This window comes from Cetorhinus maximus, chromosome 22 (genome assembly GCF_964194155.1).
Source record: "Cetorhinus maximus chromosome 22, sCetMax3.hap1.1, whole genome shotgun sequence".
NCBI lineage: Eukaryota > Metazoa > Chordata > Chondrichthyes > Lamniformes > Cetorhinidae > Cetorhinus > Cetorhinus maximus.
In genome coordinates, this window is record NC_135900.1 from 26,071,892 (window position 1) to 26,096,604 (window position 24,713).

Consider the following 24,713-nt stretch of genomic DNA (forward strand, 5'->3'; position numbering starts at 1 on the left):
AATTAAAGTGGGGAAAATTTCTACAACATGGATTTGCACTCTCTTTTGTTCAGTTTTTCTTAAAACCCAAACATATTAAACAACCTCTTGATGCAGCAGTTAATTTTCTGCGAGTAAAATCTGGAATCACACCATTTTTAAATCGTTTGCAATACAGGAACAGCAATTTTCAAATATTGAAATCTTGTAATTCTTTATTGTAGGGTTTATTTTGTTTCTTAAGATGGAGACCAGTAAGTGCTGCAACGTGAAGGATATTGCAACAAGCCTTGAACTTCCAAACATGGCTAGGTACTCACAGCAGACATGAAATTAATTTGAAAGTAATTTACAAATATCTGGCAACATATAGTATATTTCTAAAATAGCCATTGTACAGTATATACTATTGGCTTATAATCATCAACTTCTGTGTTACATTGGAATAACCATAAAAAAGGTTGCATATTTGCACTTCAGTGCAGTTCTGCCAATGATACAAGATATTAGCTGAATGTTCCTACATGTTGGACATAGACTTAACAGCATGCAATTATACAGCAAGAAATAAATTTATAGCCATAAGAAAACTTCCAAATCGTGTCATTTAATAGTCATACTGTGCCCGGGTTTTAAAACAAAAGTTTTGTGAGATAGGAAGTTTTTATTTTGTTCATATTTATACAGATGCATACAGCATTTTCTTAATTTGCCTTGTAAATTAAACATATTAAAAAGTTATGTCTTATAGCATTTTGAAAAATAAGAAAAGGTACATAAAATGAAATGTGAAGGTAACATTTGATGTCTAATATCATTACTCAGAAAATTAGAAAATATGAAATTTATACCAGTGCAAGTTCTCCACCTCATCTAATAAGCCTATTTGTGGCTGTGTTTAAGAGCTTTTCAGACCAAAATGTCTAGTCTGCTGTCATGTAACAACTTTATTTAAGAGGTTTTGGTGATATATTGCAGTCTACCTTCACTTAAAGAATTCCAGAGAAATGTATTTGCACAGATTCATGCCAGAAAGCAAAAAGCCTAGACTGTAGATTATATTGATTGCAGTGAAGTCTATCAGACTATAGAATAGAGTACAAAAACAGGTCTGCTTTCTAGTGGAAGGCTTGCAGAACCGACTAATATTACTCCACAATTGGCTTTAAGTGGCCTTCGTATTTAATCTCTAGGCAATATCAATGCTGATGTAAATCAAAGGTATTCTGAATATTTAATTTGTTTAATATGTATTTTGTGTACAAATGTATATATACATATTTAAAATATATAAACTGGTACCCCTTTTTGGCTGGTGTGCCAGCTACCTTGGCTTCAGTAAGTAGCAGATGCTGTGTATAAATAATACTTCTTTGATGTTTATTGCTGCATCAAATGTAGCTATTATCTAAAAGTTCATTAATTTAAATTCATAAGTGTAAATATTAAAATATTTGAGCTAAAAATGTACAGTGATTCTGTTAAAATGAAAAAGATGGAAAGAATATTTTCATAGAGTTAGAGAGCTTTTGCTCCAACATAAGCATAGTTTTGAAGATAATATGGCAAAACAGAGGAGTGGTTTTTCCATTACAGACATTTTTTTTTAAACTTAGTACTCAGTGGGGTTAGTGGAGTCGTAAACTGTACATACAGTAAAAAGGTTTCAGATGTTTTCCTTTACCAAATGTAATTAGATTCGGGTGGTATGTGACTCTCCACATTCTCCTTAGGTAAAGGCGTATGCTGTCTGTGCTTGAAGCCTGCTGACCTCAGGGTGTTCATTAGGCTGGCTCCATATCCTTCAAAAAAAAAAATCAGCAGAAAGAGAGCTAAAAACAACCAATTGATACATCTCCAGCATCTGTGCAATTCATGTGATTATGGGATAGTTGCAATGCAGACCCGGTGAAAGAATACGCTTACAGTAAACTGCAGGAATACGTCAACAAAGCTACGCTGAACCGATAGGATTTCAAAGATATGTTCTGCATTCAATTTACAGTCTCAATTAGCTACAGCAACTAGCTATGCTTTCCATTTAATGATTACTTGATGTTCTACTGAAGTTTGGTTTGCAAGAGAAACCAAATCCAGCATTAAAGCATTAAATTTATTCTGGAGGTGATTTATTGGTTAGATACGTCTCTATTAAATGGGACAAAGAACCACAGTAATTAGTTGAAAGGTATCGAATTACCTGGGATTTAATACATTCTTAAGATCAAATGCGTTGTCAAGATTATTTGGCAAAAAAAGGCTGTGAAATAGGTCAGGGTTTCTGCAGCCCCTTCTGTTCCCACTTACTCTTGTTACAATATCTTCCATGCCAGCCTTCCCTGCATTCACATTTGTTGGGCTCAGTACAGGATCCATGTGGTCCACAGTCAGGTTCACAAACAGCTGCAGAAGAGCAAAGTATGAAAGTTTAATTCTTCTCAATATTTTTTCAGGGTTTAAGTATTTCTCATCCACAATAAGCATAGTGGGCTTGCAGTTAATATGGATGTAAACATTTGATTTCCCAAATGGGTATGGCAATTTCTTAATTAAAAAAAATACATCTGCCTTCACCTAACTCTTTTATGCCAAGTTTACTTTTTAGATTGTTGCTAAAACGTCAATATTGTTACATCACTTGCAACAAGTGTACTTTAATTTTTTTGAAAAGATCATTGACAGTTCTTCTGAAAAACCATATGAGCTGAGTGCTTGCTGTGCATCAAGTCATTAATTATTATTCACTTAATGTTTATTTTTATTCTTTTCCACAATCTTTCTCTCTTCTCCATTTCCCCTCTTGAAGGGGTTGACTCCTTGATGTAGTGCATTTCTACAAGTGCCAGCCAGTACCTCATTCAAGTGGTCATAATGGCATGTAAGAGGTTTGATAGTGAGATGAAAGTCAAAAGGTCCTGTCATTTTGTATAATTTAGCATCACACATTTATTCATTGAACTATCAAAAGAGCCAAAGGGGGTGAAACTGGTCTTCAGCAAAAATGCAGAACCAGCAATAGCGAATCAGCAGCTCATTTCACACCTCACTCAGTTTTCCTTCTCAGTGATTTCAATTCCGCTGATTAGCTATTATTCATTTCGTACTTCCGATGAAGGCCAATTTCACCCCCAAAGATTCTTGGAAGCACAATATACTTTACAATAAAATTCTATTTGAAGCCAGTGTTCAGTTCACCTCTGAAAGGAGCATTGATCTCCAGGATTACCATGTAATTTTCAGACACCAAAGCACGCCAGAAATAAACCCAATATATAACATACAGCACAATTATTGGAGAATCAAAAGATAAAATAACCACCCAGGGAAATTTAAATATAGTTGTAATTTTACAGACTGTTGCATACAAGGAGGACCACATGTTTCTGTTTTTTTGGTCTTCCTTAGAGGATTTTTAAAATAATAATATAAAGGAAATAAAAACCACAGGCTATGCTGTGCTGAGGAGCTTGAAAAGAGAAAGGCAGTTTTTAAATTGCAAGATACTTACGCTTAGAGCATAGGTCGCCCTGGTAACCTTTAATGCATTTGCATTTGTTTCTCCCAGTGCATTTCCCTCCATTTCTGCATGGCTGCCGACATTTACCTGTGCAAGAGGAAGAATAGATTTCTGCTCTGAGAGATTCACATTTCTAACTACTGAATATATCTCAGTTACTCCAAGAATACATATTATGAGAAGATAGAATTAAGTTCAGTTAACAAAAAGAATTCAAAACACGGGATACAATTTCGAAAACACTAGGATTTGACATTTATTTTACCCAAGTGGCCCAGGACCAAGCAGCTAACAATCATGAGTGAGTTATAACCTTGTCTTATGAGAAACTTATCATCATATGTATATCTTCTGTTTGTAGTGCTTATTCCCTTGTTATTTTATGCTTGCATTACTGTATTTATTAATTAATTTACTGTATATTTTAGAGGTTACTGCACCTTTAACACAGCAGAATGATACAAGGCACTTCAACAGATTGAACTACAAACAGAATGTGGGAGAAGGTTTGGAGAGGAGATTGCAGGTATGGTTAGAAAAAATATATTCAGAGGGTGCTTTTGTAGGTGTGAGAGATATAGCAAGGCTTAGGGGGATCTCCAACCTGCATAATCATGAAGGGGAGTGAGAGGGAACACAGCGGTCCAAATTCAAAGGATAGCATAAGCTGATGCTTATGCTTGGAGGTGCTTATTGAGCTAGGGTACAGCAAGGCCATAATAGGAATTTGTAAACAAAAGTAAAAATTTTGAAAGCAACATGGCGCCAGTGGATGCCACTGAGTTTTGCAGAGGTAGGTGAGTGAAACAAACATGGGATATGACGTGGCTAGCAAAGAAACAAAAGTAGGTCATTCAGCTCCTCAAGCCTATTCCACTGGCAGTGTAATACATCATGACTGATCTGTATCGCAATTCCATTTACCGGTCTCTTCTCCATATCCCTTGATATCCTTACATAACTAAAATCTATCAATTTTAGTCTTGAAAATTCCAATTCAATGAACGTTCGTTGCCTTTTGGGGAAGAGTGTTCCTGATTTCCAATCACCTTTTGTATGACCTTGTTAGAGTTTCGCGAGAATTTCTGAATCATCCCAAACAGTTGAACAGGTACTCAAACAGCGGAGCAACAAATATGGTACAGACAACGTAAACTGCGTGTCACTGACATACATGTCAAATTAAAACTTTATGGATAATATTACAAGGAGGCTTATGTACATTTGGAATAAAGGTAGGTCATTGGATGCTACATTGTGGCATGCTGTAAGTGATCAAACCGGTGGAAGAGGAGGAGAAATTGTAGCTGCGATCATATTTAGCTGTGACCTTGGAAACACTCAGGTGATGTTGAGGTTGAAGGGTTTTGTGTGAGTGAAATGCAGAGTGAGCTTAATTGAGGGCCAGAGGATAGAAAAGCTGGACAGCTGGTAGGAGAATTTAGGTGTATATTAAAATTATTAAAAAAAGGACTTGCTTGGTGCAGGGCCTAAGTGAGGAAAGTAGGCAAAAGGTTGCTGGCTTGGGAGGCTAGAGGGCTGAGAGAACTTTGAAGGAAAGATTGGAGGAATAATAGAGGTTAAGATGCTGAATAAGTGCTGGAGGATTAAGGGACCAGGTTGAAATGGGTCTTGGAGACGAGCACCGTGGAAATTTGGGCAGGGAACGTAGTGAATTGCCAGCAGCTGATGCGATTGCTGTGAGGTGGGGAGAAGAGCAATCAGCAGTAAGCCACGTTTCAGTCAGGCCTAGAATGTTGATAGGTTCATCCGAAATAAAGTAATGGATGGAAAAATGGACATTTTGCAAAGATATATAGAGTGGGAAGTCAATGGGAAATCCAGGGTGATTAGAAAGGGAGAGGCAGAAAGAATAGAGTGAAGGATGAGGAGGTTTTAATATTCAAAGAATCGTGTGAATAGGATATTTGTCAGGAGAGAAGATAGTTTGGGTTCCTGCTGTGTGATAGAAAGTTGGCATCATGGTGGATGCCTAGGCGGGAGAAGAGAAAGTTGAGAGCTCCCAGCAAGGATTCATTCCAGAGGTGACGGCAAGACTGGTCAGCGGAGGAATCAGAGAAAGTCTAGGAGGATCTTGGAATACAGAAGGTTCAGAGGGGAGGTGAAAAAGCATAATAGAGAAGCAAAGAAAAATTATGAGAAAAGACTGGCAGCCAACATAAAGAGGAATCCCAAAGTCTTTTATAGGCATATAAATAGTAGGCGTATATAAACAAGGTGGTAAAAGGAGGAGCGGGGCTGATTAGGGCCCCAAAAGGGAATTTACACATGGACGAAGGGGCCATGGTTGAGGTATTGAATGGATACTTTGCATCCGTCTTTACTAAGGAGGTAGATGCTACCCAGGCCATGGTGACAGAAGAGGAAACACTGTCACTAGAAGGATTCAAAACCGATACGGAGGAAGTGTCGAATAGACTGTTGGTACTTAAAGTCGGCAAGACACCAGGACCAGATGAGATGCATCCAAGGATATTGAAGGAAGAGAGAGTAGAAATTGCAGGGGCGCTGATCATAATCTTTCAGTCTTCTCTAGACTCAGGGGTGGTGCCAGAGGACTGGAAAATTGCAAACATTATGCCCTTGTTCAAAAAAGGTTGTAAGGATAAGCCCAGCAATTACAGACCAGTCAGTTTAACTTAAGTGGTGGGCAAGATTCTAGAAACAATCATTTGGAATAGAATTAGTAGTCACATTTAAAAATATGGGTTGATAAGGAAGAGCCAGCTTGGATTTCTAAAGGGGAAAATTTAACCAACTAGCTGGAGTTTTTTGATGAGGTAACAGAAAAGGTCGATGAGGGTAATGCTGTTTATGTGGTGTAGGTGGACTTTGGGGAGGCATTTGAATCAGTGCCATACAACCGACTTGTGAGACAAGTTGTTGCTCATGAAATAAAAGGAACAGTAGCAACGTGGATAGGCTGAAAAATAGGAAGCAGAGAGTAATGGTCAGTGGATATTTTTCAGGCTGGAGGAAGGTTTGTAGTGGAGTTCCCTTGGGGTCGGTATTGGGACCCTTGCTTTTCCTGATATATATTAATAATCTAGGCCTTGCTGTGGGGACAATTTCAAAGTTTGTGGGTGATATAAAGCTTGGGAGTGTTGTGAACTGCAAGGAGGATGATGTAGAACTTCAAGAGGACATAGACAAGTTGGTGGAGTGGGCAGATAGGTGGCAGATGAAGTTCAATGTGGAGAAGTGTGAGGTGATGCATTTTGGTAGGCAGAACATGGAAAGACAATATAAAATAAGAGGTGAAATTTTGAAGGGGGTGCAGGAGCAGAAAGGCTTGGGTGTATATGTGCATAGATCATTGAAGGTGGCAGGACAGGTGGAGAGAGCAGTTAATAAAGCACGTAGTATCCTGGGCTTTATTAATAGGGGCATAGAGTACAAGAGAAGGGATGATTTGCTGAATTTACATAAGACACTCGTTAGACCTCAGCTGGAATGTTGTGTAGTTCAGGGCACCATATTATAGGAAGGATGTGAACACATTGGAGTGAGTGCAGAAGAGGTTTACAAGAATGATTCCAGGGATGAGAAACTTCAGCTATGAGGACAGATTGGAGTTGGAACTGTTCTCCTTGGAGAGATGAAGGCTGAGTAGATTTGATAGAGATGTTCAAAATCATGAGGGGGCTGGACAGAGTAGATAGGGAGAAGCTGTTCCCACTCGTAAAAGGATCAAGAAGGAGAGAGCACAGATTTAAAGTAATTTGCAAAAGAAGCAAACGTGACATGAGAAAAAACTTTTTCACACAACGAGTGGTTCGGGTCTCGAATGCATTGCCTGGAAGTGTGGTTTTCATTTAAGGTTTCTTGATATGTTCTTGATATTAATCGCATATAAAAATTTTTTCAATATGAGCTTCAAGATATTTGATCATTTACAATCTAATACTTCAATCCAAATTCGACAGCTGGAAGTTAAAACTACAGTGTGATACCATTAAGAAAATAGGTTACCACATTCATACGTAATTTCTTTGTTTTCTATTTTAATGTAAGTGGTTAAAGTAAATGGAGTACTGTAAGATTATAATTATGTATTATATGCATTCATTACTAATTGTGCATAACATCATTTTGGTCCGCTGGTTTTCATTATATTAGAGCAGGGTTGTCCATCATGCAGCCCATGAAGCCATCTATGTGGCCCCCAGAGCAAATTTTCAAAATTCCGGTCAAATAGGTATGCTTGTGAGTAAGAGAGAGAGTGTGTGTGTGGAGGGGGCGAGCGTGAGTGGGTGTGTGTGTGGAGGGGGCGAGCGTGAGTGGGTGTGTGTGTGGAGGGGGCGAGCGTGAGTGGGTGTGTGTGTGGAGGGGGCGAGCGTGAGTGGGTGTGTGTGTGGAGGGGGCGAGCGTGGGGGAGCGAGAGAGAGTGTGGGGGAGCGAGAGAGAGTGTGGGGGAGCGAGAGAGAGTGTGGGGGAGCGAGAGAGAGTGTGGGGGAGCGAGAGAGAGTGTGGGGGAGCGAGAGAGAGTGTGGGGGAGCGAGAGAGAGTGTGGGGGAGCGAGAGAGAGTGTGGGGGAGCGAGAGAGAGTGTGGGGGAGCGAGAGAGAGTGTGGGGGAGCGAGAGAGAGTGTGGGGGAGCGAGAGAGAGTGTGGGGGAGCGAGAGAGAGTGTGGGGGAGCGAGAGAGAGTGTGGGGGAGCGAGAGAGAGTGTGGGGGAGCGAGAGAGAGTGTGGGGGAGCGAGAGAGAGTGTGGGGGAGCGAAAGAGAGTGTGGGGGAGCGAGAGAGAGTGTGGGGGAGCGAGAGAGAGTGTGGGGGAGCGAGAGAGAGTGTGGGGGAGCGAGAGAGAGTGTGTGTAGGAGCGAGAGAGTGTGTGTAGGAGCGAGAGAGTGTGTGTAGGAGCGAGAGAGTGTGTGTAGGAGCGAGAGAGTGTGTGTAGGAGCGAGAGAGTGTGTGTAGGAGCGAGAGAGTGTGTGTAGGAGCGAGAGAGTGTGTGTAGGAGCGAGAGAGTGTGTGTAGGAGCGAGAGAGTGTGTGTAGGAGTGAGGGTGTGTGTAGGAGTGAGGGTGTGTGCCTTGGAGTGAGGGTGTGTGTCTTGGAGTGAGGGTGTGTGCCTTGGAGTGAGGGTGTGTGCCTTGGAGTGATGGTGTGTGCCTAAGTGTGTGTGGGAGTGAGAGTGAGTGAATGAGTGTGTGGGGGAGTGCAAGAGACTGAGTTACTGTGTCGGTGGGAGTGCAACAGACTGAGTGACTGTGTGTGGGCGGGAGTGTGAGCGACTGAGTGTGGGGTGTGGTTGTGGTGCGGTGGTGGGGAGGGAAGTGTGAGTCAGCCTTGTGCCCAGTTTCAGGTTTCTCACTCACTCTGACACACACCCACTGACAGTGGGTGAAGGGGAGTGAATGAACAGCCTGAGACTGGGAGTGAGTCGGACACACATACACACTGATCACCTTACACTCTGGTCATTTTTATTAATTACTCTTTTTAAACTTAACAATTTATTGTTATGGCATTGCTGTACTTTTGCTCAGCAATTGTTTCTTTCCTTAAAACCTCAACTTCTTTTTTTGAAATTCAGTTTATTTTAGTGCCAAACCTTATCTTTCCAAAATTTGCTCATCAGCCCTCCAGTGAGAAAAATATGCAAGTATGGCCCCCAAGCAAAAAGGTTGGATAAGTTTGTATTAGAGCTTCAGCATTAAGTTCATTTAAACACTTTAGTGTTTACATATACATTTAGTTGACACTTTCTTTAATAATTAATGCAATTGTTAAAATTATGAGGTTTACTTTGTTTTGGGGCTGTCTTTAAATTTAGTGTAAAATGAAGGGGGTCATGTGACCCATGCTGAAGTCTGCCTGACAACAAGCCTAGGTGGTTTGATTGTTCAAGATTAAAGGGGGCTCAGGTTGTTTTACTGGGAAGAAGGTGCAAGGTACTTATGCTTGGAGACAATGACAGCAGCCTGTGTGCTAACAGTGGTTAGACTGAGAGTCTCCAAAGTCCCATAGAAATATTGAAAATATCAGGTTGTAAACAGTTTTACCTAAAACTGTCCACTTTGTTCCAAGATGAAGGAGAGTTGGGATCACAAGGATAGCTAATCAGGATCTCTACCTGGTATAAGGTCCATGTGATTCATGTTGCCATGGAACTCATGCTAGGATTTAAAAGACTAAATTCATGGGGAGCTAAAACAAGGCTCGGAGATTTGCCTAGCTTTAGCCAGAGGGAGAAGTCTCCAGGAAAACTCACACCATGAAAGTTTTCCTGGGAAAGGAAAAGATTGGAAGTAAACACTTGGGAGCTAAGAATCATTTTGGTCTACTTAAAGGACAGTGTAATGTATAATGAGTTTTTTTACGTTTGAAAGATGGTGGTGGGGCATTCCATTCTGTGGTAAAGTCTAATTTGCCTACAAAAGTTAATGCTTAGTCAATAGTGCTTTCACTCTTGTTACAGTAATCTTCTTGTATCATCCTTTCAGCTATTAACTGGAAGTTTGAATTTCTTTCAAAACTTAACAGTCTCTATGGAGATTGTAATGGCAATATTTAATTATTTAGAATTTTTTTGCTTGGTTAGTCACATCAATAACAACAAATGATCAGTATATCAAAACTTTAGAACTGTTTCATCATTTGTCAATTGACAGCGGAGTTCACCAAGCAACTATTTACTGCAAATAACAGCAATAAGCTGAAGTGTAAAAGTTGTAAATAATATGGTCACTATCAGAAAGAAACCATTTTTGTCAAACACATTATTTCTGACAAATACAAATAGCTATTTAGAAACTGGTATATGTAAATGTACAAGGTTGATACTGACTGATTTCACACTGATCCCCTTCATATCCTGGTGGGCAAATGCATTTGGCAGGATGAAAGCAGGTTCCACCATTGTAACAGGTTGTGGTGCAGTTTGCTGAAATAAAATTTAATTTCAAAATAAGACATCAAATATTGTAATAGAAAAAAGTACTGCCCATAAAATAACTTGAATTTTCTGTGATCCAGATAAGAACACAAGATCATAATAAATAGAAGCAGTAGGTCGTCATTCGGCCCATTGAGCCTGATCTGCCACTCAATAAGATCATGTCTGATCTGGTTATGGCCTTAGTTCCACTTTCCTACCTGACACCCATAACTCTGGACTCCCTTGTAGGTCAAAAGCCCATCTAGCTCAGCCTTCAATATATTCAATGATCATTCAATAATCTCTGTGGAAGAGAATTCCAAAGACTAATGACTCTCCGAGAGAAGAACTTCCTCTTCATCTCTGTCTTAAATGGCAGATCCCTTATTTTTAAGGTATTTGCACAGTGCTGTTAGGGATGGATTTCCAGGATTTTGAACCAGTGATGAGATAGGAATGGTGACACATTTACAAGTCAGGACAGTGCAATTCTTTCACAGCAAATAACATGCACTGGGGAGTACAACTAACATTATTTGGTATGTACTTTAAAACTGCTGTTAAATCTGCAGTTGCACCCTGCCTCGTTGATTTTATGATGTAAAATATTATTGTGATAAGTACAGGTACAAATAATAGCACTGACTTTGTTGCATTTAATATTTAATAATAAACTAGCCATTGATAGCTGAATGTAAGACTGTAATGAGTATACACCCCATATATGTGAACAAATGGGAAGGGACAAATGACCAACAGGAAATTTCTTTAGAGCTGATCCCACTCCCTTGCCGTAACTTTGATAGAAATGCTATGCAAACTTGCACTTCCAGTAAAATTACTGTTGCTGAATGGGAGCATCTCCCAGGGGGTTCCCAGCAGTTATGTTAAATGTGGTTTCCTGGGGCGCGTTTAGCTCAGTGATTCAGTACACCATTCTTTCACCTCTGGGACGTGGGTTTAAATTTGTTCATGCGAACAGGTTGAAAGTTCTCTCTCGCGCTGCTGGTTGAAATGATTCTTGTTGAAATGCATAATGCATCTGGCAGTCTCACAAAATTGCACATAACTGTAGTATAAGGGTCCAGCACATAAAGGGTTAATTTGGGACTGAGTCCAGTACCGCCCACATAGTGATGTAAGAGAACACATGACCTGTACCGAGGGGTCAGTGTGGTGTTGGGCGGAGCTGTGTGCAGACCTAACTATGGAGAGAGCTCCTAGCTTGAACCCTTTACTGTAGATTTGGAAATAGTTCCAGTAGTTAATAAAGACTTACAGTTAACCTACAAAGACTTCATCAAGCCTATCAAGAAACAACCAACATCCCACAACATGATGGCAGCTTGGGATAAAAACCCAGAACCTCGGTAAAATGCAGAGACAAACCAAAATGCTGGAAGACATAGAGGAGTTCAACAAAGCATGCTGACCCGAAGAGAAGCTCCAGAAGCAGAGCTGCAGGGGAAAAATCGCCAGGAAAAGCTCCAAAGAAAGGCTTGGAAGCTGAAGGTAGAGATTTAAAATTCCTTACTGCAGCAGATGAGAGGACTCCATTGAATCTCCTTTGAAGTCCAGCTTCAGGAGTACAGTCAGCAGAACTTGCAAGGGTGAGCTAAATCTTTTGAAATTCCAGGCTGCAGCAAATCCTGAAAAATCTTCAAAGTAATTCGGTGTCAGGAGTGCAGTTTGAAAGAAATCGGTCGCTAAAACCTGATCCCTGAGTCGGAACCTGGACACCGTCCGGCAAAAAAAGGAATTAATTAAATATTTTGGGAAGATCGCAACTGTTCAGCTCGGTAAAATGCCTGAATTCGACAGACTCGTGAGCCAAAGAAGTAAAACACTGAACAAGGGAAATCTGCAGGCAGCCAAACCAGGTAGCCATTGTTAAAAAACTTTTCTAAGCTGAGCACGGTCGCCATTGTAGCAGAGCCCCCAAAACCAGCAAGTGCAGGGAATCCCTTTGTCTCCAAGTGAATGGCGGTGCCATCTTGAAATTCAGAAAGTTCTTAAAGCAGAACATACACTCTTAAAATTTTGAACACAGATCAGAATTCTACACTTGAGTCAATTCAGACCAATCCGAGGCCCAGATCAATCACAAAATTGGAGACTTTGGAGGAAAAAATTCTTAAGATAGAGCATTTCTTCAGATTTAAATAAAAGGTCTGATGAAGAGCAGGTGAACATCATGTTGCTTTACTCGGTAGTCCCGAATGCAGACAACATTATTTCAAGACATAGAATTAATGAATCATCCACAAAATTCAAAGAGGTACTAAAATCATTTGAATTTCATTTTAATCTCGGAAACAATAATACTTGAAAGAGCTAAATTCAATAAGAGAGTCCAACAGCCAGGAGAACCTGCTGATTCATTCATCAATGAACTGTACAGGATGGCAGAATGTTGCAAGTGTGGGGACTTAAAATCAAAACTCATCAGAGACAGAATAGTGGCAAGAGTAGTGGATGATATGCTCTCTGACCTCCTGCCAAGAAAGGAAGATCCAACCCTGTAAGAGACAATCCAGCTGGCTAGACAATCAGAACTCCATGAGCAGCTTAGGACCATTTTAAGGAGAGAAAATAAATCGTGGTGCAGAGGCCAACCCACAATTCAGCTAGTTAAGCAATGAAGACACGGGGACACTTCAGGCCAGGGAAAGCAATACCTGAACTGGCCAGCAGAGCCACCACGCCAATGCTGTGGAGCAAAGCGCCCCCACAGGTGAGTTCAGCTCAATGATTCCAATGCAACTGGAAAGGGCACTATGCTAAACTGTGCAAGGCAAAAAACTTAAAACACACAAAAGGCCCGAAGATTATCATGAGGTCGAGACTGCAAACCCAGAAAACACACAGCCATGCTTCTTGGGTGAGGTCAAAGATCTTGGTTTCTCATTCTGGAGTGCAAACATTTCTGTCAATGGCCATTTCATAAATTTTAAATTGGATACAAGAGCCAGCGTAACAATCCTGTCGGACAAAGAACCATGGCTAAAAAACCTCTGGCTTCGAACAACGGACACACCACTTTACGGGCCCAGAGGAATCCGACTTCGAGTCATTGGTCTAGTCCTGGAAACGCTAAGGTATGGCAGCAAACAGATCTTTGAGCTGACATACATCATCCATAACCAGCCTCTCTCTCTCTCCTGAGCAGGGATGCGTGTGTAGCCTTGGATCTCTTTGAAACAGCAGATGACGTCAAGATAACCACTGTCATTAAGCAAACAGAACTGCATGTTCCCAAGTACTCAAACAAAAAAAAAATTGCCTGGACTTGGACTTCAGCTGTGAACTGTCTTCTCTCTTTGTGCAGCAAGTTTGTCCATTCTCATTACAGGTGCTGGAAAACTTTCAATGGTCAGAACAGCCAACCACCCGGGAGATAACCAAGACACCTCCAGTGAAGGATATAAAAGAGAGCGACCAGGAGTCCAACGAGCCTCAATCTCTGGCTCCAATGTCGGTACAGCAGGTCAACACTGAAACCATTGAAAATACACTGAACCTCCAGCCAGCATGCCACAGCCAAAAGATTTGCTGGAGCCAGATAGCAGCCATCCATTGCCGACAGTGAAATGCAGAGGCGGGTGTATTTCTCGTCACGGGAATGCTCTTCCTCAGCCACAGAGGACACCAAGATGACCGACGCAATTACAGTAAATGTGAAGGAAGGACAAGGAGATGGGCACAATGTTTGTCCATCCCACAAGAAACGAGTTAGAATAGCAACCATTGATCAACACAACGGCCGAACGGACCAAGTGCGGTTTAATATGAAGGAATGGAAGAAAAGGATGAAAAGGTACCCAGATGCCAGCTCAACCACCAAGCCAACAAGAAGAAACAGCAACGACAGAGCCTACCAGGCCTCGAACAGTAGTGTGAATGATAGGTGGAGGAGTTATAAGGCCTCTAGACTATCTAATTCTTTAAATTCAAGCACTTGAAGAGGGGAGATGGGATCAGTGATAATGTAGTAATAGTAATAATGTAGTAATGACAATATAAATGTATGACAGTAATAACAATGTAAGACATAAGGTAAACTATAATCACTCAAAATGCTTTGGATAAAGACTTGGTGGGGAGGTGTAGCATAAGGGTCTGGTACATATAGAGTTAAAGTAGGATTGAGTACAGTACTGCCCACACAGTGATATAAGAGAAGACATGACCCGCACCTAGGGGTCAGTGTGGTGCTGGACAGAGGCATGTGCAGACCTCAGCATGGGGACAGCTCCTAACTTGTATCCTTTACTGTATATTTGTAAGTAGTTTGAGTAGTTAATAAAGATTTACAGTTAACCGATGTATGACTACGAAGACTTCATCAAAACTACCGAGATGTAATCAACACCCCACAACAATAACCTGCACCTGATTGGCAGCCTCACTCAAAGCTATTGCGAGAAATAAAAAATTCATATTGATACTGCAAGCCGCTTTACTGAGATTAAGTTTACGGCACATTACCGAGTAGAGAAAGTTTTTTGCTGCGTTTGTAGCACACAGAGTATCCCACACTGTTCCATCTGTATGGGATAAAGCTACAATATGAATAATGCAAACATGAAACATGATCAGCATTACATTTTCTTTTTAACAAGTTCCAAAGGGAGTGGACCAACAACTTGGCTTCTCCAGTATGCTGATATTTTAATGCCAACTTTCCTTCCTGATTCCAGTCCAGCTACTGACTTTAAATCTCCTCTCCCTGTATCTATTCTGCAGCGACTGTTGCCAACTTTAAATCAGTAACAGGAGTCTGGGCTGAAGTTGGGAGTGGGAAGGAAAGTCATCATTTAAATATCACAGTTCTGGAAGAGCCGAGTCATAGCTGACATTAGTTGATTGATAAGAAAGCAATTTTGAACATGTGCGTACCTAGAATGAACAAATATCACTTTTTCTCTTGCGATTGTTGTGCCTGGGGGTGTAATTCTAAGTACACCTCAGTGTTATATCTGACCTGATTGCGTACATTGATTCCCATGGCCAGAAGTTTTCCACTTCTGCAGATATCCCTCACCATGATAAACACAAAAATTCACCAAACGCATCCGAATGAAATAAAGGAAGCACAGTTTCTCAGCCATGTTCTTCTTTTACCTTTGTCACAGTTAATACCAAAGTATCCCGGAGGGCAGATGCACAAGCCTGGACTGACGCAGAGTCCTCCATTCAAACACCTGGGAGCACAAAGAGCTAACAAAATGAAACAAAAAAGAAATCTGAATGAATTTTTAGAAATGCACAGATTCTCAGTATAGCATGTCCTAGAAATGTTTTACTAATTAGTAGTTCATCGCAAATAATCCAGTTGAAAAAGCAGATACACTTTTCTTTCATTGTTTATTCCACCTTTGCTGCCCCATCCCAAACAAGACAGCAGACAACCTGCTGCCAGGACACTTCAATGAGGCTAGGAAGTGGGTTGGAGTAGCCTAAAGTGCAGGGGTAAATTTATTCTCAGTGTGATGGCTCTCCAATAAAAAAAAACTGAAAACAGTCCTAACTTGGCTGACTCTACCTACCCTGGTGGAGTGAACAGCAGGCGCTTGGTGACTTATGCATTTTTAGAACTATTTCGTACATCTCATCTTATGTTGCACATATTAACAATAAAAATTGAAGGGATTGATATACCCCGGGTGTAAAAGTCAGAAAAGAGAGGGAAGGTCTCAGAATGTCAGATTCCTTCCCCTTTGAAATGACTGCAGGATTTCGGGTGCTTTTCCTGTGTGGTGAAGTTTGATAGACAGCTGCAGGAGCTACATATTTAATGTAGGTGAGGTGAAGTTCCCAGCCTCCCATGTTAATCTCTGATGAGCTTGCTGGCTGGGCACCCCAGGATGGGTGTTCCTAAAGAACATGGACAGTCCCTCAAAAGCAGTGGTCTGCTTGAGAGATGTAGGACTGCACCTCATTTTCCGACCCTTCCCACCAACACTAGGTCCTGTGAGGGAGCCGACCTGTGGGAAGGGCAGGAAATTTAATTGATTCTGGGGCTAAGCAGCAACAGCACACTTCGGTAACGTGTCGCTAAAGGGTACTGCGGGTAGGGGGAAGGAAAATTCAAATGTCCAGGTTACGTCAGATGATTTAAAAATATTAAATGTTCTTTTTGTTGACTTTAGTAGGCCAAATTTAAAAAACACCACAGATCAGATGAAGATGAATAGTTATCTGGCATTCTTATTTAACCTTAATAAAAATTACTGACAAAACATTTCACACTTTAATTCAAAAACGAAACTTAATTAGCATTTAACTTTTGATTATTTCAGAAATTTTCTAATAGTGAATGCATTTTTAGCTACTGTGGACAAAGAAGACTACAATATGCCAAAGTATGTACTTGAGGTAAAGAGTACAAATCCGGGATGATTGCCCTGGGCTGATATATTTGGTTAGGTTCTTTAATCCAACAAAACAGGCATAATCGCGAGACATCATTTTCACTTAAGGTAATAGGACTGTTTATCTTGTTATAGGGCATAGGTGAACTTGAAATATTTTTATATTTCTAACATAACACATTATTTTAATCCACTATGTTAGCTTAACTCAAACAGTTTTCCTTTCATTTGTTTATTCATTCCTAAATTTATTCTCATACTACTTTAATCTTCCCTCTTCTGTAGGTTTTATGCACCACATCCCTGCCAAGAGGCCAGACAAATACAGCTCTGTGACTGGCTGCTAGAAGGTGTGAGAGAGCCGCCAGGTGATTTGCCTGCCAACTTTCCTTCCCTTCCCTGGGTAGCTTAAAGCAACAACTTGAGAAAAAGGCACGCTGTCTTGTTGAACAGAAAGCAGTGCATCAGTTGCAGAACTGATCAATCTTTGATGTATGCATAAGACTTTGTTCATCTGATTGCGCTGGGTTTAAAAATTCACAGTTAAATGATAGTCTGTGTGCTTCTGTTTTAAGTATTACCTTTCTCACAATGAGGTCCATAGAATCCATCAGAGCACTCACAGACCTGTCTCTCTGTACAGTAACCTCCGTTGCGACAACCCCCTGGGCATTTGGCTTTGCAGAAGAAAAAGATGCCTGTAAATCTTCAATAACTAATGGATGTATAATTTTGTTGCCATTTTTACGTGATTCATAAAGGATGTCATATGTAACAATAAGAGTAAGCAGTTTGCTCTATATGAATTAACATAAGCACAGATTCAGTTTAGTTGCATTGTTTCTAAAATTTCAGCTAACTAAGGTTCTTTAGTATTTAGTTAATGGCTCCATAATTTGTGGGGGGTTTTTTCAACTGATGTCTATCTTGGCTAAAATGCCAAAAGCTTTAATTTTAAATTTGTATTTATAGCGTTTTAATATTTCTAATTTTTCTGGTTACGTTTTTCTTTTAAAAATTTCAAGTACAAGGGTGGGCAGATAGTAGGATGGAATCTTACCCTTTATAATAATGTACTATAAAGGTGAAACTGATTATCTAAAGAATAACTTGGAGATGGACATTCTGATATAGAAAATATCATTGGGCCCCAATCTGCTTTTTTAAAGAAGGATCCCGCTTTACTCCTGTGGGTACCCTTGAGCAGGTTAAGATCATGGCAGGAAAGCAATGGAATCTGAGTGGGTAAGTGAATGGTGTTATTTTAACTCCCCGCTGCCCAGTTTCCGCTAGGTTAGACAAGTTAAAATCAAGGCCAATCTTTCGATGAGAACCCTCAATTGAGAATGATTGGGTACAGATTAAATTCAACCTTCAGGATTATAATTGTATTAAAATCAGATTATGGATGATACCTTGTTAAAATTAGCATCAATCTACCCACGGTCAAGGCACATCTCGTCTTAAACTATTAGATTTATGTAGTAAATGTTTATTTTATTTAACCGGGTAATGCATTTGTTTCATTACTTTTTTCATGAATTCAAACTTCTAGCAAGATTATTTTATGAAGCACTAATCTGAATCAGAAAAGAATAAATTTTATAAACTTACATGTTTCCAATTATTTATAGCAAATATATTTGAATGACAACAGCAGCATAATCATCAGGAAAAGCCTTGTTTACCTCTTTGACAAGTTTTGAAGAATATTGCATTATGAGGTGTCCGAAGAACAACATTCCCTTCAACATCCATAATGACCACGGTGACCTCAAAAGCCGCTACCCCGTCCTGGCTGCCAAGGCAAGGAAATCCAATCTGTACAACTAAAATGTCAGAACAGCTTATATCAATACTGAAAATTACCAAGCCATCCTTTTCATTAATCGGCATTTACACATATCTGAAAAAGTGTCCAAATGTTAGGAAGAGGGAATATTGAGGGAAAAATAATCTAATAAGGGCCTTTCTCTCCTTTTTAATGATATACACATCCTTACTTAAAAAATGCTCTGATGTTTTAGTTGAAAAAGTAATTTTGTTGTAGGAATAGAACCCCCGAAATAGGGCATTCCCTTTTTCCCCCTCTTCGTTCATTCTGCAGGTATCACTGATAGGATATGTCCACAAATGATTCCACAGGAAACAGTGGAGACTTGTAACTTCAGACTGGCTTGAGATCTGTTCTGATTCATGGGATCCAGCAAACCCATCTGCCAGGGGGAGCTTGTGGCAGAAAATACAGGCCTGGACTCAATGTTGCACAAGTGCCATATGTCCGATCAGTGAGGCCCAAAGCTGTCCTGAAATTGCCCATCGGGTTCCACCTACATCTTCTGTGCCTCCACAAGCAGCTCACTCCATGAGAAAAACGAATTCAGCTAAATGCTGGGAAGGGGATTGGAACTGCCAGCGGTTGAGGAGAGCCTGATTGTGAGGACTGTGGAGTTGGGGGAACCTCTGGAAATTACTGTTCCTCCAGACCCTGTGGAGGGTGTTTTATTTTAAAAATGAAGAGGTTACCTTTAGTGCGCACCCACAAAGGCTACTGAAGAATCCTGAGCTGCTCATTCAGGACAAATTTTGCAGAGGAGCCTTTCAACAGGTGTTAACCTGTTAACTCACTAACATATTTAAAGGAGACAAACACTTGTTTTAAGGAGACAAACACCCAGCAAACCTAAAAATTGGTCCCCACACGTTTAGGAGTGGGACCAATGCCTGCACAGAATGGTCGCAAGCTAACACACTGCTAAATTGTTTTGGTAATTTCTGCCCCCTTGATTGGAAATTGAGCAAGTACAACCACTGGAAAAGGCAGGCGTGAGGCTGGTGGTTGGCGACACTAGAAGGTGAAAAATCAGGAAAGAACGGGAGAAAAATCAGGAAATCAGGAGAAGGACTGGACCAATGGGCATCATCAGAAATTGGACTGAGGGAGGAATGACAGAGGTGCGCAGAATTGCAGGCAACAGAGAGAAATGCCTACGGCCCCTTGTGGAATATGGCTAGTTATGGATGGAAGGACCCACTCGACTGCAGAAAGGTACTTGGGCTGCTCTAAAGTCACGGCCCGTGGTACTACCTATGCAGCTGCCTTTGAAAATGGATTTCATCAGCAAAATCACAACTGCAGCCCAGCTGAAGAGGTTTCATGCTTTAAGAAAATTACTGTAATGTTTTTTACTAAAACAAGAGTGACTTTAGGTAATATACATTATTTCCTCTTATAAATGTGGACATAAGTTTAAACACAAAATACTCATCTGAGACTTTACTTCATCTTCAACAGTCCTCGCTGCTGAAAACATTGAGAAATAAGCCTTACCTAGTTACAGAACTAGCCTCAAAGTTACCAAACATTTCTATACTGTATTATATTGGACCTCACTGGTTTGTAAGCCCTGTATATATTTAAACCTCCTCTTTTAAATTTCTAAATCAGTGTTTTCTTTCAGACAATGTGGCTTTTGATTTTTCATTGTCAGAATTCCAGCTCAGAGGGCAAAACACAGGAGTCCTGTAACTTTAGTACATAACTACACTATTGAATAAATACTGTTATACAGTCCAAACTGTAGAGGATCATGTGAATTTCTGCTACCCAGCAACGTGATCTTTATAATAAAGTGATTTTGCCAGTAACACAATAGATCAGTAAATTACACTGCTCTGATAAGAGAAGTAACGTTAATAGGGATCATCTTGAAGAGGTCGATCATTTAAATTAACTGAGATACAATCAATTTTATCAATAAGTTCAAACAAATTAATTCTGAACTGCTTTTGAAGTTTCTTTTCAAAGTATTTTTTAAACTCAGTGAAAACTATATCTAGTAAAAGTTAGGAAAGCGCTTAAGAGTCAATGGCTTCACGGGAAATAAAAACAAACCACAGGGGAAATAGTTAAAAATGATAGATTTTCTCTCCCCTTCTAACGATGCTGATTAGTGCAGGAAACCCTCCAGTGCCTTGTGCCATTCTTTGAGCCTAACCTTGAGCGTTGAAAGGTATTTGAAACATGGTGGCAGCGGTGGTGGGGAAGCATTACAGTCAAGACTTATCCCATCTTCACATGCACAATTCAGCAGGGTGTCATTGTATAGTGATCAGGTGGTGTGCCAAATTTGTTCTCCCTCCCTTACCAGTTATGCAGCCAACTGTGATGCTTAGCTGTTGCCCAGACTACGGCCAACTAACTCAGCCCAGACCAGGGAATCAGAATTAAACATCTCCAGTCTTGTGGCTCAATGCCATGCCAACAGTGTGTATCACCCCACAGAACTTTTGGATCAGCAGAATTCACAATTTTAAATTGGCCTTTTAAACCTACCTATATTCAGTCTATTTTGTTTTGTTGTTAATTATATTCACAACTGAACATATTTTTACAACTAAAACATGAAAAAGCTGTTTTATAGTTATTGCTTTCCAAATTGGTTCTTTTTAGTGCAAGTAAAGCAGGCAGGTGGTAGTTCAAACATTCAGCATTTAAAAACAATGTATTTAATACAGAAAGGAAGTAAGAAACACATAATATTTACTGACCTGTGGCCTTGTGTGAGATTGTTGCCCGCAAAGGAATGTTCACGGTTGGATCTCCCATAACATCTTTATCCAATGACCGAAGTGATTGAAATTCATAAAAATACAGAGCCTGTATTGATAGTTTATAGAATATTAATTCATTTTCCAATGATTCATTTTTCTTATGAGAACTGCCACAACACATCTCTTTCAAGAATTTACAGATGAGTTCTTCAGTCATTTTCAAGTCTAAAAGGACCACAACTGAGAATTTTAGAACATTTCAAAACTTGTCCAGATTGTATAAATTCATATTATGAACGTTTCCTCTGTTTCTTTCAGGTAATTGCAGTTTTATGGTTTTGAATATGCGTGCGCCTTACAAAAAAAAAACAAAGCTGAACTTTCAGTTGGCTCGGTGAGAGAATGTACTGTCTAGTGTAGTTGAAACCCCAATCTGTGCTAACGTCAGTTAGGGTAGTCGCAGGGCAAGGAAGAGGGCAAAGAATAGTCCGGTCACCTTCCTAAGTGCTATTCCTGCTGGAATTCACATATGTGTATATCAAGACAACATTAGGTGAAACATGATGCCCTTTACAGCTGAATAGCTTAAAAGCATTCATTGTCAGGGTCACATCACATTTGGGTAAGGTTCTAGATGACACTTGTGCCTGTGGTACTGTATCCCAGCAAGACCCACTGCTTTCAGCAGAAGAGAGGAAAAACTGGTGAAAAATATGCAAAGAAATTCAAATTCAAGGCTTGAATTCAAACACCTGAAATACAAAATCAGATAAGAACAGGGCTCTTTTGACTAGCTGCTTTTCTGCAATAACACATCCCAAAACACAATGATCACTATTATGGATTATAAAACTTATAATCAGCATTACATTATTATGGAAATAAAACAGGAAAAGTTAAAATAAAGGTAAGGTTAATTTTTTTTAAAAAATGATTTACTAATTAGGGATCAGTATCTATTACTTTCTCACTGGAATGACTCAAAAAAGTTAAACAAAAGAACCAAACCATTCATTAAGAATTCTGGACGAGAAGATGCTAATTTGTGACTTCAAAATCAAGTCATGGATTGTAAGGTACAACTTTATTTAGCATAAGGTGAATGCTTATAGTAAGATCACTGAACATTCAACATATATTGATCCAGAGCATTTATGATCCTGTTGACATTGGTATTTCTGCTAAATTTTGATGGGAAAATGTATGATTATTATTAGAAATTCTGTATTATGGATGTGGATTTCAAAACATTAATCATCTTAGCAAAAGCAATAATTCACACATTTAAATTCCATCAGAACTATTCAGATGTGATAAACATTTTTTTAAATTGAAGTCTGAAGGAAGAAACATGAAATGGCATTGCTTTTGAAACTTGAATAATTTAATGAGGTATCTGTTTCAGGTTTATTTTATAAATCGAGTGATTGTGTGTTTTCTATTGAAATTTAGAGTAATCAGAGGACTATAGACACCCTGAAGTGTTTACAGATAGTAAACTTCAAGTGGGGTTCAGGTGAAATCATAAACTGCAAATAAAACTTTGATGTTTTACAACATAATTTGCATCCCAACATCATTTCTGACCCATAATCAATCCAGGATCTCTCTATTTTGTAGATTATATTTACACAAATACTAAGTGGTCACAACACTTCATTTCAAAATGTACTGAAAATTCCTAAACCAGGCTCAGTCCTTTAAAAATACTGGAAGTGTCCACATGTACCATGCAGTAGCAGTTATGCTTGTCGGTAGCCCTGCAAAATGGCTGGTTTTCATGTTAAATCTATTAATGGCAACAACAGGATGATATTATCTTATTACCCTGAATTGTTCTCTGCTGCCACATACTGGCTACCTGGAAGACTGCACCTTTATTCACTCATACATTCGGCAAGAAGTTTATCCCCTCCTCTCCCCACCAGATGAACTTGGGACTTTTTGCCACCTTTTCCCCAACACTTCAGCCCCCACCCCCACCAAAAGAAAAATGTGATGGCTGATAAACCCTTTCACCTACAACAACCCACCGCCCCCTCCACCCCCACAGCTGCCCCCCAACTCATAGCTTATTGTGTGCTAATGATGCTTCCACTAGCAAGAATTTGGAGCTTGTAGGGAGGGACGGTTCCATATTCCTTCCGCACCACCTCCTCCTAACAAGAAGTTTGCAGCTCACTGTTACTCCTAACCACTTCACTGAGAAGACTTTGGGGCTTGGAGGGAGGGAAGTTTTAGGTGGATGATGCTCTGTTGACGTACGGGGCTAAATCATACTTGTCTTTATTTCCATGAGTGCTCTAGAGCCAGAGAGGTGATTTAAGGGCCAGAGATAGGGGGAGACACAAACATAACAGCAGCACAGACAAATACATTAAAAAATGAAGTAGACCGTGGGAGCCAGAAAAAGAAAGATTGGCAAGAGATCAAGTGATATTAGGGAGCCAGAGATTAAAGAGCAGGCAGAGAAGGGGAGTTTAAGAGAGGGAGAGAAACCTATAGGATAGAGAAAATGAGATTATCAGCACAGTGACAGATATTTTTCTTATTTGCTCTTGGGATGTGGACAACACCAGACAGTTAACATGTACTGTCTATCCCAAGCTACCCTTGGAGAGTGGGACTGGAGTCCTATGTAAGCCAAGCCAGGTAGGGTGGCATTAGTGAACCAGTTGGGCTTTTATGTCAATCTATCAGCTTTTGATGGTCACTTTCTTTTGTGCCAGTCTTTAAATTACCAGATTTATTACAATAAATTTCACAAGTTTCCATGGTGGGATTTGAACTTAGGAACTCTGAGTTACTAGGAAAACAGATAAAATTTTCTGGGACAAACCAAGGGGCTGAGTCACAGAGAGAAATTAGTGGGGCAGAGATATAGATGGAGGCATAAGCAGAGAAAAATAGAGATTGCGGCACAGAGAAAAAAGAAACATTTTAGAACAAGAAAGAAACTAGCAAATTGACAGATAGACAATAAGACCAGGGCGCATGGAGAAAGATTGGAGGAAAAATATAGTTAAATGATCTAGAACACTGAAATAAGGAGTCGCTGAAGAGACTATAGTTGCCAACCCAGTTCTGGAATTTCCAGGAGTTGAAGATTTATCTCCTGGACATGGTTGCAAGCAACCTAGGAGAAATATCCTAGGAGCATTAAAGAAACCGGATTTTTTCTCCATTTTCTTTGCACACTTTCCTTTATTAGTTACAAAAATATTAGTGATGGGGAAAATGGCTGTTTGGCTTTGACAGGTAAGCATTATGCAATTAGGCAACAGAGTCTGTTTGCTTTTACAATTGGTTTTAAAATGCAGTGTGCGATGCATCAGGTGACCAGTGGTGGGAATACATGACAGCTGATGGTCATGTAATGTAATTTCTCA

At 40.0% G+C, this 24,713-nt stretch overlaps 2 protein-coding genes across 2 annotated transcripts in view; both read right to left on the bottom strand.

Annotated features, from left to right (window-relative positions):
• The window catches only part of rps16 (ribosomal protein S16), a 284,445-nt gene that overhangs the window by 215,397 nt on the left and 44,335 nt on the right, over positions 1-24,713 (bottom strand). The window lies entirely within an intron of this gene.
• wif1 (wnt inhibitory factor 1) overlaps positions 167-24,713 on the bottom strand; it is a 32,418-nt gene continuing 7,871 nt past the window's right edge. Inside the window, exons 3-10 of the mRNA XM_078567953.1 lie at positions 21,322-21,430; positions 18,459-18,599; positions 17,352-17,447; positions 15,521-15,616; positions 10,307-10,402; positions 3,488-3,583; positions 2,287-2,382; positions 167-1,781 (exon numbers count right to left, since the gene is read on the bottom strand). Coding sequence (XP_078424079.1) covers positions 1,660-1,781; positions 2,287-2,382; positions 3,488-3,583; positions 10,307-10,402; positions 15,521-15,616; positions 17,352-17,447; positions 18,459-18,599; positions 21,322-21,430 — 852 coding nt within the window. The 3' untranslated portion in view covers positions 167-1,659. The remainder of the gene's footprint in view (positions 1,782-2,286; positions 2,383-3,487; positions 3,584-10,306; positions 10,403-15,520; positions 15,617-17,351; positions 17,448-18,458; positions 18,600-21,321; positions 21,431-24,713) is intronic.